Source organism: Gallus gallus, chromosome 7 (genome assembly GCF_016699485.2).
Source record: "Gallus gallus isolate bGalGal1 chromosome 7, bGalGal1.mat.broiler.GRCg7b, whole genome shotgun sequence".
In the NCBI taxonomy this organism is placed as follows: domain Eukaryota; kingdom Metazoa; phylum Chordata; class Aves; order Galliformes; family Phasianidae; genus Gallus; species Gallus gallus.
The window spans coordinates 36,030,786-36,048,000 of record NC_052538.1 but is presented as its reverse complement, the minus strand read 5'-3'; the positions used below and the strand labels follow the sequence as shown (position 1 = coordinate 36,048,000).

Sequence of the window (17,215 nt, the reverse complement as noted above, 5' to 3'; positions counted from 1 at the left end):
CTTGGCTGTGTAACAGAGGTTAAGACCCAACTCATTTCTTCTGTCGGGCTGTTTACCCCTTCGTTTCTTTCCCCTATACAGCTAAGGGGCAGAAGTAGCCCCCAACCAAGTAAGGAAAAGTGAATTTAATTGTAGCAGTTTTGCTTACCTTTACTGGTCATCATTGCACCGACACAACTGGGGCATTTGCAGACACTGAAAACAGAAGAAATTTGCTAAGATGGGGAACAAAAACTAAGAACAATACAAAGTCAACAGACTGTACGGTAAAGTACACTATAGTAAAGTACTTTCCCTGTACAGGAAAGTACACAGTTACCAATATCATCAGTGATTTGGATTGTAAATAAATCCAAGGGAAGTGCAGACAAACTAGACACTATACTCTCTGAAAGCAAGAAGATAGAAATTTTATTGGGGGGAAAAGGGGAGGAGTAGAGGAGTGCTGGGAAGAACACAGGATGAAGTTCTGACATACCCCAATTACCTGTAGCCAAAGTAATTGGGGAATAAAAGGTGACTAGGACATAACTTCATGCTTTGGTATGCCAGCCTGACACCTTTGGAACACGTGCACTGTGGAATGCTGAGACAATGGCCAAAGTGATTCTGGTACATTTAACCTGATTTTAAAACAAAGCAGTTGCACGTTGCATCCATGGTATTTGTTCCTGAAATACCACACGCCGAAGATAATTAAAAAAAAAAAAACAACAGAACAGGGACCAGCTTTCCATGGATGAGACTTCCATATTTATTGTTCTTCCATGTGCATAGAAAATGGCAGTGAAGTTTTCTGTTTGTTTTTGTATGAAATATGCAGAGAATGGGAATGGGAGAGGTGCAGGTATGCTGATCTGGACTTTGTGCTTCAAAATTATGCTATTAATTGTATATTTTTTTAATTTATAACATTTTCTTGAATTTTTTTTTTTTGTGTATGATGTTTCAAATCTCTTTCAAAATGACACACTGCATTACAAATGGATGGCACTTTAAACCAATGTGGCATTTCCATATTTACACCAATGAAAGAAATTTACACGACATAATAGCATACAATCTTGACATTTAGTAATATCAATAAAACAAGGGCATCCATTTTATTTTTTTTTCTGTACAAACTATCAGAACAAGACTTTTATTCACATAAAAAACAGGTTTAATTTGCTCTGACCTACACACTTTCCAAATTCATTTTACTCAATTCTCAAACCTTTCATCACATCGCCCACACCCTCACCAGACTACAGAAGCTACAAGTAATAATACCTAACATCTAAACAGAGCAAAGAAACATCCCTTCCGGTTTTTCCGACAGTTCCTCACTCAAAAAAAACCCCCAGAAGAAACTAAAACAAAAAACCCAAACCAAAGCCAAATGCCCTCCAAAACCCAAACCAAAAGACTTCCTTGTTTCCTCTTTTATTTCACCTTCAGATTTCATAACCAAGACATCAAATGAGGCCATTCCATTTCTTCTCAAGCACAATGAGAAATATACTGTTGTTTTTTTTTTTTTTCCTTTGATGCTACACCCAGGAGTCAGGTGAACCCGGGTACTGTTCTGCTCTATAAGAAGATCGTCTGGTGGAATAAAAGTCTACATAATTTGTGGTTGATTTCAGTCCATACTGCGTTGTGTAGTCTGAAGAAGCAGGAAAGTGAACTCGATCGTCAAAGTATGGGTCTTCATAGCTGTGTGGGGACTGCAGGTACAACCTGTACGCGTCGCAGTTTTTTCTGTTGGTGTCTTCTTGACTGTAGTACAGTTGCTGATGCTGTTGACAATGGGAAAGAAAAATAAACTTTTAAAATGTAATTAAACAGAGAAAATGCTTGTTTCCAGAACTTACACGCATTACACACAGAACTTTCCCCGAATAGTTAAGTGTAGCTCTTCCAATGACGAAAACTGCATGAAACACCCCTAAGGCTCCAGGTAAAACTAATGCAGGAAGAACCTCTCAGCCTGTCTACAGGTTACCGCCTGCATCCACTGCAAAGCCAGTAACAATCCACAGCTGGGATTTTAGGGAATGAGAAGAAAAAACAGAACCTGACCACAGCTACCAAAAATATCTGCCAAGTCAGAAAAGTGGTCTGAGATCCAACCGTGCTAAGAACATACAGAGATGTGGGACTTCTCTGTAAACACAGCGGTAAGTTGACAGCGGCTTATGTACTTCTGAGGACAGTAATGCTCAGTGGCGTAGGTACTCTCCACAAAAAACACTCTGACATTACAAAGTGTACTTAAACTCGTCAGAGTTCCATTAAAACACCATACGTTGAGTCAAGTTATGTCAGTATCACTTCAGAACAAAGTTTCAGGCTCACCTGTAGCCGTCTGTTCTGTTCTCTCGCTGGTGAGGAATAAGAACTGATGTAAATTGGTGAAGTTTTGCTGGAGCCTGTGAGAAAATAGATTTTGGCATCATCTTTGGTCTTTATTTTTTTTGTTTGTGCTTTATTTTATCTAGAAAAATTATGTAGCACTCCAACAATTAACTGCAGATTTAATAGTTTACTACTACTACTAAGATACAAGTGAATTTTATCCCTCAGCAGTAGTTGAACAGAAACCCCAGTGCTTTTTTCCCTTTTCCCCATGCATGTGTGCTGCTGATAACCTTTAAAATGAGGACTTTATTTCTCCCTTTTTACTGACATCTCTTATTTTGTGACTTTAAGAAGGAAAAGCAAAATCGGGGAGGCATGAAATACTGGTATAGCTTTACAATAACATAATTATATATATGCATATTAAAAAAATGTTTGATTATAACATATGAAGTGTATAATAATTTTCTGCAACAGATTTTTAAACTAAAGTAAGTTTTCCAAATGTCTCACCTCCCAGTATATAAACAGATCTCCTATTCATAGAATCAAAAAATGGCTTGGTTTGGAAGGGACCTCAGAGATTATCTGTTGTTCTGGTAATGTTTGTAATTTTAAAGAAAATAGCAGATAGATAAGAAAAACCTCTTCTGTTCCTCGTGCAATGAATAGAAGTGAAAACAACATTAAAAGCAACATTTCTGCTAATGCAGCTGTATTACGATTGCATGAACTCCACATAGAAGGAATGTTTACTTATTCCAGGTAGGAGGTCACCTAGCTAGCACCTTACCGGTATAGATGTCTTTGTGAGTAATGATATCGCCGTGGTTGTTGTAATACTGCATAGAAGGTTGTGTTCTGTCATATTCAGAGCGGGGTTCTCTAATTCCTAATAAAGCTGGTGATGAAGATGTACTGCCAACTGATGAAAAAAGAAAGGCTGTTATTGCACAGACTGATCATCTTTCTCTCTTCTCTCCTCATCCTTCTCCAAGGATCAGCAAATGTGATGAGCAAATTCACGGGTAATGGCCAAAATTAGTGTATAGCCTTTCCTGTATGAAGGACTGCAATGATGAGAGCTATCAACAACGCACCATGAAATTATCACTGATACTTCTACAACCAGTCAGCACTCCATAATGATTTGAAATAAGTGAGAGACCGTACCCATTTCATTTTGGTTATGACATCTTTAGAGTTTTCTGTAACATAACTATTCAAATACAAATGCAATCATTCAATTCTTTGTTAAAGTTTATGATTTTATTTAGGTTATGCTTAAATAGAATCTTCAAGTCCACCATGTCACCCAGGACAGGTCAGGTAACATTACACTCTGCCTGGTTGAAGTCACCCATGCACAGACTTGTACTATTTTTCTTTCACTATCATGCAGAAGTGAATCTTGGCCACTTGGTCAGCTTCTGTTGGCTGACAGCCATAGTAAAACAATACAACGTAATCCATTGCTTTCATTACAGTGAACAGATGCAGAAAGTTTGTACAACTACCTCTTTTTCACCTGTTTTTCTTCTTCCAATAGTTGTGTCCTTCATGTCATGTTCACAATTTTTGGTTATTAAGAATAGCTTAATTACTGACATTTTCCTAGCATACTCAAGGCTAAAAAAGCTAATTTGGGGGAGCGTCATACTGGAAGCGGTCAACTCAATGCATGCACTGAGTGACTTCAGCAAAGAACAACTGCTGCAGACCACATACAAGTGTTCTACCACATCTGCTGTGCGTGCTGCAACCTGCAGGGCTGTTCCCACAGTACTCTCTGCAGATAAGCTTTATGCATTGAGCATCCGCCCTAATAGTTTAAGCTTGGTCATGCTCTGGAACAGAAAAACGAGCACTTCCTGTTGGTATTTTTTTCTGCTCAGTGCTCTTTGAAGTTCAACAGCCTTAGAATATTATGTTAGAACTTCCCATCTTATTTCCTACTTACAGTTCACAGAACCGGAGCACCACAGTCATTCTGCCAGCGTATCTTAGGGAGAGAGCTTCAGGAAAAGCTCATCGTTCCCAGAGCCTGAGCAGAATTTGCTTCAGAGTCACTGCTTCTTTTGAGAATGTATTTTTGGTTCTGGCTGTAGATACATGGCCTAAACAGTCCACAAATGCAGTTTTGATACCAGCATGTGCAACTTAGCAACTTATCCAGGAGTACATCGCAACTGCCTTTGGTATTATGTGGTTGGAGGGAGACAAAGGGATGTTTGTTCAGAACAATCTCTCAGAATCCCAAAGGGATGGGAGAAAACTGAACATGTAACTGAACAAAAAGATCAGAACAACAAAATGCTCTAGAACTGAAGACTGTAGTCTGCTGTTTTATGACACCAGACAAAGAAATCAGTCCTGTGTGTTGTATGGTGGTGGCTGAGAGGAACTCTGGGCATGAAGGATGTGCTGTCTTTCCCCGAGTCACTACAGGATACTGTTGATAGCAAAATAAATCCCTGCCTGAGTCCCCGTTCTTCAGTCACCTGTTTCACAAAGGTGTGTGTGAGGGCTGTTCCTTTTATTTATGTAAGTAATTAATCGATTGTATTGTAGGAGCTGGTCAATTATTTTAGCAAATGGTAAATGTATTTTTCTCAGTATTAAGAAAGCTCTATTCACATACAAATTGAAGGGCAAATTGGATGAAATAAAACGCTAAATTCAGCGGATACAAAACCCACCGAAAGCCTTGCAGGGCAGTCCTGTCACAAAGATCTAAATCCTACTCCTGGAGATGTTAAAGGAACAAAGGGGGGCTTGCTGCAACTGTGAGGAGTCAGAAGAGTAATATATGTTGTATACCTGTTGAGGCCTGACCTACAATGCCATGCAGCTGAAAAGCGGTGATTTTGTAGAGGGAAACAGTGACAAAGTCCAGATGTCCACACAGTGTGCACTGAGGATTTCACTTAGGACTACATCTAATCTGGTCCCACAGGCTGCATGCCCACTATCAGCTGGGGTCTACTGGTGTTCTGGAAGCACACCATCTGATTTGATTCGTCCGAAAGGAATACATTTCACACATTCTGAGCCTGTTTGAGCTTTTGACATTACGGAGTAGAAGGGGGTGTTTATGTCAAAGCGTGCTTTATCCGAATGCAGAAGTGGAGATGCTCACACAATGTGGGATCTGGAACCTGCCAGCAGTATCAGACAGGGTAACACACCTGTGCACTGCTGTTTGTAGGGTTAAATACAGAGAAGGCACAGTAGGGCCCCCATGCTTTAGAATGATAAGTCAACTGAAAGGCCATTTGAGTTCAATGAGATACAAGATATCCCTTCAGTAGATCTCTTTATGTGTCTCCACTGACCTGACTGTATGACCGGTGACATCTGCTGATTTGCTGTTGATAACGAGGGGTGGGATTTGAATCTCTCCCGTTCAAGTGTCGATACCGGTGTAATGAAGTGACTCTGATTCCATCCATCCTGTGGAGTGGTAAAAAGCAAAGAACATAAATTATTGCTTTATGTTAGCTTAAGAGTTTTCACACAACAATTTTCCAACACAAGCTAATTTTGCGGTCTACCTTCTTATAAATGCTGCGAAGGTCTCGATACTGCCATAACGTATTCAGTACCTGAGCAGCTGCCTTGACAACTTTCAATGAAGATCTAAGGAAATAAAGAATCTTGCATTAGCAGAAAGCATTAACTCCACTTAAACAGAACGGTGTTCCGGAGCGATGGAATAGCCTAAACCTTGTGGCTGTGAAGAAAGCCAGCTCTTCGTAGTGACGCCTGCAGTACAGCAGTGTCAGCAGGCTCCACAAAGGCTGTGTACACTCTGAGATGACAGTTATTTTCCTCTTCAGCCTAGAAATTCTCTGGATCACCAAAGCGAGGAATACAGATGGTCATTGTATCCAAAAATAAAACATTGTGATAAGAAAAGTTGTTTAGTACATTTCACAAAAACTGAGACTATACACTTGAAATCTTTACACAATGTTCCTAGCAGTAGAAAAACAGCAAACAAATTAAAGGGAGTTGGTACTGAATTGTCCCGACATCCTCCGTGTGGGACTCGGCTCTCCAACCTGTGCTGTGCCACCACAGGAGTGGTTTGGTCAGTAAGACTTTCTCCATTCTCAGGAGCGAGGCAAGGGAATTGCTCTGCCTGTCATGAAGAACAAAATCATGTCGTCATGCCTGGTGTTGGTACTGAAGCAGGGGTTTGAAATTAAATTCCACAGCACGTCTGTGTCAAACACGTGCCTTTTCCTGTCAGTGAGAAGATTCATCCAGACACACTTTTTGAAAGAAAAACATGACTGAAAAAGTTTATAGCATCAGTCAATGAAAAAACTCCCAATTGCCAATCTCAACCTCTCCTAGCATAACTTGTGGTCATTTCCTCCAGATCTCTTCTATGTACCCTGTTCTCTCATAGTTATAAGACCAACTTCCACGTAATCTTCACAGAACAACAAAGTTGTAGTCACAGCTGACACTGAAGTGAATTGGTGCCTTGAACATACGAAGTATCATAAACCACGGATACTCATAATACAGTCCACAGTTTCTTTTCAGACAGATGTTGATAAAAGTGCTGTGCATTTCATTCATACTGACCAACTTCCGCACAGCTGCAGATCTTTTCCTCCCGATTGCTGCGTGATCAAATAGTGGGAACAGAACATGGGGCTGACTGGTAGTCAGCTTTCTGCTGGCCACAGAAGGGAGATCTGGGATTTCCTACTTTATGCAAGAGTCCTGCCAGCATCAGTTCCATCAGATACACTGAGCAGCTCAGAGCAGAGATCCTGATCAGAGCTACATGGGGTCCCTGTGGCTGGCTTGGTGCTGGCGCTGCATGACTCAGACACTGCAGCATTTCTATGACGTGATGCTCTGTTACCCACCCACTTCTGAAAGGTTTCAGAGCTATGGCCCACAGTGCCCTGTAAAGCCCCTAGCACACCAGGTTGCATGGCACAGACAGACCTGCACCAGTCTGCAGACAGCCAGAACCCATCAATCAACACTAGCAGTCCTATTCCAGACAATCCCACTGGTGAGGTTACTGTTTGGTAGGGCAGGTTTTCCTCACAGCCTAACAACTGGCCATGCTGGATATAACTGATAGTTACTGTGATACCCTGACGAAGGTGTTAACATATTCTGATTTCAGAAAACTCTAGATACTCTATTAATGTTGTAGCTATTTAAAAGAGAAGTTTTTAGATACCATTTTCCCCAAATAGACCCCATTAACGTGGTTATTGTCTGCACCTGTAACAGTCTCCAAAAGCTGTAAAGAATACACTGTGAAAGAATGGCAGGTACCAGACCAACCACCTCGTCTGTCCCAGTGTGACTCAGATCAGGACAATAGAAAAAAAGAACAGATTTTTTATTTCTTTATTTTTATTTTTAACCCCCTTCCTCCCCCCGGTTACCTGCACTCTTATACATTTGAAATGAGACAAACAGATGACGTACGACATTCATCGCCTACTTGCCTGTCACCTCTTCCTTTCGTTATGTTCACCAGCTTTTCTATTCCCCCAGTATCCGCGAGGGCTTTGGCGTTCTCCATGTTTTTGCTGGTGACCTCATGCAGTGCACAGCAGATTGCTGCTACGGTCTCATCAGACAGTATGCTTGGGCCATTGCCTCCTGGCAGGCGATTCACCAGATCTCGCATAGCGTATTTACCTGTAACAACCCATCAACAGAACCAAGTCAGAACATATGCTTTGGTACTTAAGATTTGAAATTCTAAGACTCATCAGTAAATTGCATTTGAAAGCAGTCAAACGGAACACGGGATCCAATGCACGGAAAAGCTCCAAGACTTCACACTTTACACAGTCAAGTGAGAGTAGAGATCACTTTTTTCCCCCCTTCTCTCCTTCTGGCCTAAAAACTATGAGAAGTAACCTGCATTTTGGTATTAAAACTGGAGCATTTGGAAACAGATTATTTGGAGAAAGCAGAATTATTCAAGAGAAAACATTAGATTATTTCATGTGATTTGAGGAGCTGTGTGCATTCCTCAGCTTCATTTATGGGGGGCTAAAGAAATCCTTACAGTCGTGTGCGCCTTTTTCCTTCAGACATTCTGTTCACCCTGCTTGTCACCCACAAGAGATCAGATCTCAGCTCCTTCAGTTTCAGTGACTGACTGACAGGAATAACCACACTGCAAACAAAGGAAATCAAGTAAAGCTGAAGTGTTTTTGTTTTTTTTCTTTTACTGCTTAGGACATGCTGATAATTAAACGATTACTAATTGATTTTACTGAAGACTTGTATTTGTACGTCACGGTGCTTGATGAACAAGCTTTTCTCAGAGCCCTTTGCTATCTATCTGCATGATGTGTCTGGGGAAAAATTGTATCCAAAAATGAATTCTGTGCACAAAAGCAATTCCTTTTCACACGCAGTGGAAAGTTACCACCACCAGCGCTGTACACAGCACCACTCTGTCACTGCCAGTGTTTTGGCAAGCTCAGCAATGCACATTACCACAAACCATCTCATACTGCTATTTGTTAGAGTACCCATTCTTTTAAATACCCTTTTTCCCTCCAGAGTTTTAATCACTGAAACCCCAGAGCTCTGCACCGACCAATGGTGATAAAGTTGTATAAAACAGGGCACTGGCACGGCCTTGTTTCTGACTCACCTCATGTCTGAGAATATTTTATGCCTGGAAAGCTGATAACTCTTTGATAGCTGAGGCTTTGACAGAGAGCACAGGGGGAGGGACGTTCCTAACTGACAAGTTCTGCTGCGAGGGGAAGGAAAGGTTCTGAAAACAGATTTTCACAGAGTATTGCCTGTATATGGCTGATGCAACGGAACATAAGTATGTGTTTTTCTCCTAATTTTTTATGGATATGATACCTGCTCTGCAAGAAAACATGTTCTGAACATCCTAGATGGTAAAGCTCCAGAAATATATGATTTTCAACTGCATTTTTTTTTTTTGAGAGTAACAATCCCTTATCTGTATAAATAGTTATTGCATGCATGCTTACCCCATTAGCCTACAGTATCGAAAATTCCTGTTAAAAAATCAAACATCTTTACATCTTGACAAGAGTTAGCAGGATCCTTAGGGCCACAGGAGCAAGGTGTGCTCAACACTTGCCATAGTAGACAGATTCCTGACCAAGGCAGCAGAAGTTTTTACTTTTGTTTTTAAAGGGTAGATGAGAAAGGCACAGACGAGTGCTTTAAATGTTAAATATTAAAACTGTCAGAAGGAAACCAGTAAGTTCTTCTAGCAAGCATCCTTACTGATTACTTAATTCAGCAAAGCCATACGCATACTGCTCTACATCTGGGTTTTGGTGGAAATATTTCACTAGGAGAGGACTTTTCCCCTCTCTCCCTATCCAGGGCTATTAAAGCATTTACTGGTGCACTGGCAGCAGGGCTGTCCTGTTCTCTTAGTATACATAAGGGACCTTGAAACCCTCTGAGAAAGTTACCATTCATTAGCTCCAAGGAAGCAGAGTTGTGTTTTCCATCATATTTTGTACTGACAGTTTCCTGTCCAGTTCATTTGAGGTCACTTCAGCCCATTGTGAAGAGCCTGGCATGCAAGATGGCTAAAGGCAAACCAAAATAACGGTATTGCTCTGTTGTCAAAAATATTAATTTCTGGGGCACAAGTGATGTGATACAGTAAAATCAAATATGTTATTTCTACTGGTAGAATCTCATCCTTGTACTCTTTCAATATTAGGTCAGACTTATTCTTTATCCCTCACCGTTCTGGACTCACCAATGAGCTCCTTATTCCGAACATCTAACGCCATGTTCCTTAGGGCGGTTGCCACAGATGAAACGACTCTATCATTATCCATCCTCAGGAGTTCCACAAGGATTGGCAGTCCTTTTTCTTTCCTCACAGCAGCTCGAATGTATGCTGCAAACTGTAATATAGCTCCAAGTTACTTGCAGATCTAGTGGGACGTTCCGACTGAAATTGTCTCTTATTAGATGATAATTCTTAAGTATTTTACAGACATCTTCACATTTTCCAATGCAAAGACAATATGTTAACAGTTAAATGCTTCCCTTTATCATTATTAAAAAGGGCTGACTCTGCTCTTTTTCACTCATTCCTGCTATGGCACAATATTTTAAGAAGTGATCTAACAGACAAAACATCCTAATAGATGACAAATTATAGAAGGAGAAGTACTTTTCTTAAACAGGGCCAACTTCAAAACAGGCATAAAATGAAGCAGCCTTATCTGGTTTTCTACAGCAAAGAAAGCAATTAACGTTTTCTCTATCCCTCTGTAACAAGTACGTAACATTAACGAAGTATTCTCACCTAATGCTGTTCTAACACATTGTGTGCAAGAGCCATAAGCAGCAATATATGGAAATAAAAATGATAGAGCAAATACAGCATTTTAATGCTCGTAACCAATATACTACATACCACAGTCCTGATGTTATGAGGTGTTATTACCGCCTATTACACGTACATTTTGACTATACAGTTTCCAGATCGCTCTTCCTGCCTACCATCTTTGACATTGCCTTTCACTGCAGAAATAACATTTTCAGAGCACAAAAGCTGTAGTGCCACACTCTAGAGAGAAACAGGAGAAAGAGCAGGAATTCAGGTACCTTCCAGTTGCCTGCAGAAAGATTCTGGAGAGATCCTGCAGAGCCCTCGAGAGTAGCTGGATTGGAGCTTTCTGCTAGAAGCGTTAGGTACGGCTTTACCACCGATGGGTGCCACAGCATTTCTACCCCCTTAGGAGACTTGGAAAATCCTGGTATAGGGCCAACTCCATCCCACTGAGAAATTAATATGTATTTGTAAATACAATAAACCTCTGTATTTTCATTCAACAGATGGTATTTTTCTGCAGGTTATGGTCATCGTTAGCTAAACATTTTAAACATCTCTAATCAAAGAAAAAAGACAAACCTGGTCCTCCTGTGAAGTTTTTTTTTTCTTCTTCTTTTTTTTCCCCCAGCAGCTTGGCTCAGAGTCTTTGCTCGGTGACTCCTTTCCCAGCAAGTCGTCCAGTTCATTGATGCCCAGCAGACGTGCCTGAGGCACCTCCAGCTCCAAGCGGTAGGAAAGGTTTCTCAGGGTGCACACACAGTTCTCCACTGTCTGAAACCAAGTTGTTAAGACATCTTGTAACTTGTTGCTTTCTCGTGTAGTAATGAAACACACCAAAAAAATTAAGCATAGATGAAAAGGTATCCTAAAGCACAAGCATCACATTCCAATTCTGGGCCTTGGACATTACTACTCTTGTTTCTTTGGGAAAACTGCAGTCTCTCTCCTGATATCACCAAATGGGAAGACTATTGTAAATATTTTCAGTACTATACTGGTTTTAGTAACCTGCAAATGAAAAGCACAAGAGCTTATCATTAAATGAATGAATACTTGGCAGAAGTGAATAGTTCAGAACAGACTACGACTGCATTACACGACAGAATTTGATTGTGCACCAGTAACCTGGGACTGAGAGACAATCAGCTGAGTTAAAAGCATCACAGTGAGAAACTACATTACACAAACTGCGAGAGACCAGATCAGACACATAGGTTAGCATTAGAAATCTCTCAGATGAAACGAGCACACACCTTGCTGTCATAGTCCGACGTGTTCACACAGGTGTGGATCACGTAGAGCAGTGAGTCAACCAGCCCTTCGCAGGACCTCATCTGCTTCCGGGCTTCTTCCCCCGCAGAGCTTAGATTCCTGAGCAGCCAAAACGACAAACAAATGCAGTGCAGCCACGGACAGACAGACATCATTCATCGAACAGTTTGCAGATGACTTTTTCATTATTTTTTTTAAACAAACAAAACCTCAATAGAATAATAATCAATATAATAACTGACTTAGAGAAGTTAAAAGCAAATGTACCATTTGGTGCAGCAACCCCCCTCCCAGCTTTCATAAGAGATGAATAAGATTCAAATGATAATTTCAAGGTGGAATTGACTCAAGGACAAAACAAGCCATAAAGAGAATGCCTTTCTCATAGACTTTTTCCCATACAAGCTGTCTCTGTCATAGTAGCACAGAAGTACAGCACGTATGCTGTAGAACAGGTGGTTGGGCTTGTCTCTTAAAAATACCCTTTGCTGCCTCTTTGTAAGGCTGGATCCATTCAGTGCTGTGTTCCATGGTGCAGTGCCACTGACTTTTGTAATATGCATACACAGAAGTATAAACTAGGGTGTGGGGAAAGGAACAGGCTGCACTGTGCTTCAGAGTAAGCAGCGAAGGGTATGTAGACAATTGCCTCCGAGGCAACCGCCCTGCAAATCCTGAAGCGTAGGTGGTGCGTGGATGTGCACTCAGACCAGCACTGCTGCTAAGTGTGTCCACGAAGATGCGTGTTCTCTAGGTGCTATACTAGCGCTGAATGTCCAACAGCAGTGTGTGCCTTGTCTTGAAAAATAACCCAATAAAATAGTAATAGTAAATAACCCAATAAAAATAGTAGTGTGTGAAAACATTCTGGAGTATAGAAGAGTTACCAGAAAATAGAAAGCAGTTACGGTGTACCTACTGAAAAACAATGGTCTTACTGCGTTGCTTAATGGAAAAGTTTGAAAAGTAATAAATTGAAGTGATAAACAAACATACAAATGAACAGAAATAGCTCATATGGTGCCCCGGGTCTTTGATTTCTCTTTTCAGATGTTCTAGTTTCATGTTTTATTATTCTGAAGAACACTTTTCTTCTTATTGCTGTTTGAGAAATCCACAAAGGGAATAGTCAAACACTTCTTTACTTGTATATATAGAAAAAGTTTGCAAACATATACCTACAGAAATTATCACTAGAGACACATAAAGCCCCTGAGCCATGCACAGTGCAAAACCTGCGGTGTTTCAGATGGGAAAAGTACAGTGATCAGTTGCACTTCATACAAAAACCAGCCAAAATGTAGCTAGTAGATACGTTTTTTATGTCGCTAAATTAACACCTCTACTAACGTAACTACAATTAACACCTCTCGGTGTTTTGTGCTTTTTGTATTCTCTTAATACAGAAAACAAACAAACAAACAAACAAAACAAATATGAAAGCTGCCTGAATGATAGAATTAAATGGAATGCAATAGCAATTTTGCCTTAAAGATTAAGGGTAAGAAGGACCTGCAGGGAAGCAGGGCTGTGCTGTACCACGCGGCGCTGCAGAACAGGAGGTTACCTCAGGCATCCCGTCGTGTTGCGCAGAACCAGGGAAGTCTGAAATTTAATTTTGTGATCATCATCAAAGGAGGCACTGTTCCACCCGGAGTGTGGCACTATCACAGTGTTTGTCAGTGTTGACAAAGCGTCTCTAATGATTGTCATCTTCACCGCATCACACGAAGACAAGTTCCAGAGAACCCCTTAGGAAAAGATTTCCATTGTGGTCGTTAGAGGTAGCAGATGTGCAGCAATACTGGCTACTTAACTCTATTACTCTAACAGTACCAGTCCATAAGTAGTCAGCAAAGCTGCCACGAAAGGACTTGCTTCACCCTGATGTAACATTTTCTCCTATTCTAGTTGATGAATTTTGCACCCCCATCCTGGCTGACTGTCCAGAGTGCGAGTTCTTCGATGAAGGAGCAGGAAGGTGAGAGGACAGCCCCACAGAGAGCCCTAACAGAGCAGCAGCTGAGCCTCCTACCATGCTGAGAAGGAAAGCAAGCATATTCATGAACAAATATTCTCCTCTTTTACTTAAGGAAAGAAACCCAACTGAAACACATGCTGACTGACAGGAAACATTCCTCTTTCCTAAGGTACAGCTCATTCTACTGCCTGACAGGTATGCAATACTCAACATATCCAGTTCGGTCTGAAGGAAACAGAGTTCCTTTACCAGTTAGAACATTAAGTCATTTATTCTTTCTGTGCTTTCTGCCTGCAAGAAGTGCCAAACTCATGGTCTATAAGCTAAATGCACTGCCTCACAACCCAGGGCTGAGGGTGGGCACACAGGTGCTTGCTGTGACTGTTCTCATAGTCCGGGCACTGAGAGCCCCGGAGAAGGTGTGTATTTCCAACCATTTACCTGAACTGTAAAACTCACACACAGTTTGTGTTCATCTTTTGAATTCTGCAGGATCTTTTTAAAAGCTGTTCACAGCAGCTGATTTAAAAAAAAAAAAAAAAAAAAAAAAAAAAAAAAAGGTGCCTGTAATAAAATGTAGGTTAGGAGTAAAAGAGATGTTGACTTGAGGCCTGGCTGTGATTGTGGGGGCATCACACCGGAGCAGAATTTACTTTGGAACTTGTGGGCAGTAACCTCAGGATTCACTTCTCCCCATGGATCTGTACTTCTATGCTAATGCTTTTAACTGTTACTAATCAAAATATATGGCTTTCTATTGACAAAATACTAACACACAAGTAAAAGTCCAGGAATTAATCAATTCCAGCCACTTACCAATTATTTCTAGGTCTTATCCATATCAGAAACATTACCTATGTTGTAGTTCTGCACCAGTCTCTATTCAAAACATACCTGTTACGAGCTCTTTTATTTCTGCGTCAACAGATTTTCTTAGCAGTCGTAGAAGTGCAGGGATCCCACCAACGTTCTTCATTGCTATTTTGTTTTCATCAGTAGACTTTCCATACACGAGGTTTCTCAGTGCACCACACGCATTCTTCTGAACCTCCAGGGCTCTGTGATCCAGGAGATCCACCAGGTGTTTGATCCCTCCCAGCCGGCACACCTGGGGAACAGGACAGGAATGTCAGCGCCTGCTGCTTCCATGCCTCTCATCGATGGTTTTAAAAGGCTTTTATTTTTACAGACAGGATGTTCTACTTAAAGAAAAAACTGTTATTCCTAAATGTTAATAATTTAATTGTAAGGCTGCAGTGAAAACTCCTGTTAGCCACTCTCATCCTCACAGAAGCAGCTGATGGAATTATTCAGTCGTTTCCTGTGATAGTTGCTGTTCCTGTTTTATTTCCCAGTATTTGAGTTTTTAAAGTGACTTCCTGCACCTCGGAATATCCTTTTAGGGAATATCAGAATGAAGAGTTGCAAAGATTTAAATGCCAACTCTTGCACTTCACTAAGGGGAAAAAAAATTGTTTTCAAGTTAGCATATACAGCCCATAGCTGCAGTTCTTAGCAGCAGGCTGCTCTACAGTAGAAAAACTCTTCTTAAAGCAAACAAAAGCATTTCATAGTTTGCTTTAAATGGGTTAGTTGCATTTACTCTGTATATACCTATATATATATATATATATTTTTTTTTTCTTTGGTACAAATTCTGACGTGGCTTTTGGAGAGCTCATTTCCATGCAGTGCTTTTCTTTGTTCAAATGTCACGGAAGTGACAGAATATGAGAGGATTTTGGAATACTGTGAATTTAGTAAATCAAAAACCATTTAAGAGATAACTAAGTAGCACTGATTTTAAGATTAACATGATTTTGAGTTAAAAATCCACATCAAAAGGCTATTAAATGTTTTTTTTCTATGAGCTATTTGCAGTATTAGATAGGTCTGTTATAACCTGGCACTATTTTAGCACTGTACAGTAAATTTATGCCATATCATCCATATGCTGAATATGCTGAATGAAGTTGGCGTATGAAAACCCCCACACCTACAGCTGCTGAACTGCTGCTGCCCAGAAAGAAATCCCAGGCAGAAGAAATACACCCAATTACTTTTCTTACCCAGGAAGTGGTTCTGGGCCCAGCATTCAGCTCCAAGTGAAACTGCAGTCCTGGGGGTTCTCTACTTCAGCATAGGACCACATTTAAAGAGGCTCTTTTTCTATTCTAAGTGATATACCAATTAGCTTGGCAAGACACGAGGCCATCTGAAATACATTGGTATGTACCAGCTTCCATGAATTTCTGACTCTAAAGTTCACTTCTGTTGGCCATAGCACAAGGTGAATAAAACAACACTTAATGGAAACAGAACTGAGGTTTAGCCAAATCTGCTAAAGTTGATGCTTTGGAAAACAGCACCCTCTCTATCACATTCTTGGAAATTGGCACTGGGTATCATAATGATGAATAGCTTCACCTGTCCCTAACAGCAGACAGATCGAAGAGGCTTCAAAAACAAAAACAAAACCCACCCTGAAGGTTCCACACACTTTTTTTGCCTGTCAAATCACACCTGTAGTAGATTAAAAAAAAAGACTGATGACTTGTACATCTTTTCTAGACCTCTGTTCAAAAACTTTATTCTTCAAAAGCAAAGTGTATTGTTCCAAAAGGGAACATTTCCACACCTAGGATCTGTCATGTATGTCATAAAACCCAGACATACAAAGCTTGGCGCTGATCAGCCATGTGAAGCCACTGCTGTTCCAAAAGGAACCCTGAGCTGAGGGCAGCCGGTGGCCTTCAAGCCCCACGTTATTCCTCTGGATGTGTCTGTGGCTACCAAGTCTGAAGTCCCATGAACACTGTGCTTTAGTTTATTTATCTGATACAAAGTAAATGCATGAGGCTGTAAGAAACAGATATTTTTAAGATGCTATTCCCTTTTAATGCTAATAATTTTTATTTTGTTAAAGAACAGAAGCAAGAAATAACCACCATTTCCACATAGAATCACAGAAGGGTTTGGGTTGGAAGGGACCTTTACGATCATCTTGTTCCAACCCCCTACTATAAACAGGGACACCTCCCTCTAGACCAGGTTGCTCATAGCCCCATCCAGCCTGGCCTTGAGTGCTTCCAGGGAGGGAACATCCACAACCTCACTGGGCAACCTGTTCCAGTGTCTCACCACTCTCACAGTGAAGAATTTCTTAATATCTAGAATAAATCTACTTTCTTCCAGTTTAAAACCATTTCTCCTTGTCCTGTCACTACCTGTCCTTATAAGAAGTCCCCAGCTTTCCTGTAGGCCCC

At 40.8% G+C, this 17,215-nt stretch overlaps 1 protein-coding gene across 24 annotated transcripts in view; it reads right to left on the bottom strand.

Annotated features, from left to right (window-relative positions):
* Nucleotides 1-730: 730 nt before the first annotated feature.
* The window catches only part of PKP4 (plakophilin 4), a 67,223-nt gene continuing 50,738 nt past the window's right edge, over nt 731-17,215 (bottom strand). For 23 of the 24 annotated variants that reach the window (XM_046943662.1, XM_046943660.1, XM_015290150.4 and 20 more), the window contains 12 exons: nt 14,844-15,057; nt 13,536-13,719; nt 11,950-12,067; nt 11,276-11,467; nt 10,969-11,142; nt 10,109-10,259; nt 7,833-8,028; nt 5,898-5,982; nt 5,679-5,796; nt 3,137-3,268; nt 2,341-2,414; nt 731-1,781 (listed from right to left, as the gene is read on the bottom strand). In XM_046943662.1, the coding sequence (XP_046799618.1) occupies nt 1,533-1,781; nt 2,341-2,414; nt 3,137-3,268; nt 5,679-5,796; nt 5,898-5,982; nt 7,833-8,028; nt 10,109-10,259; nt 10,969-11,142; nt 11,276-11,467; nt 11,950-12,067; nt 13,536-13,719; nt 14,844-15,057 (1,887 nt within the window). In that variant the 3' untranslated portion in view covers nt 731-1,532. Of the gene's footprint in view, nt 1,782-2,340; nt 2,415-3,136; nt 3,269-5,678; nt 5,797-5,897; nt 5,983-7,832; nt 8,029-8,404; nt 8,516-10,108; nt 10,260-10,968; nt 11,143-11,275; nt 11,468-11,949; nt 12,068-13,535; nt 13,720-14,843; nt 15,058-17,215 lie in introns of those variants that run through there. The other variant, XR_006939795.1, reaches the window with a different exon arrangement.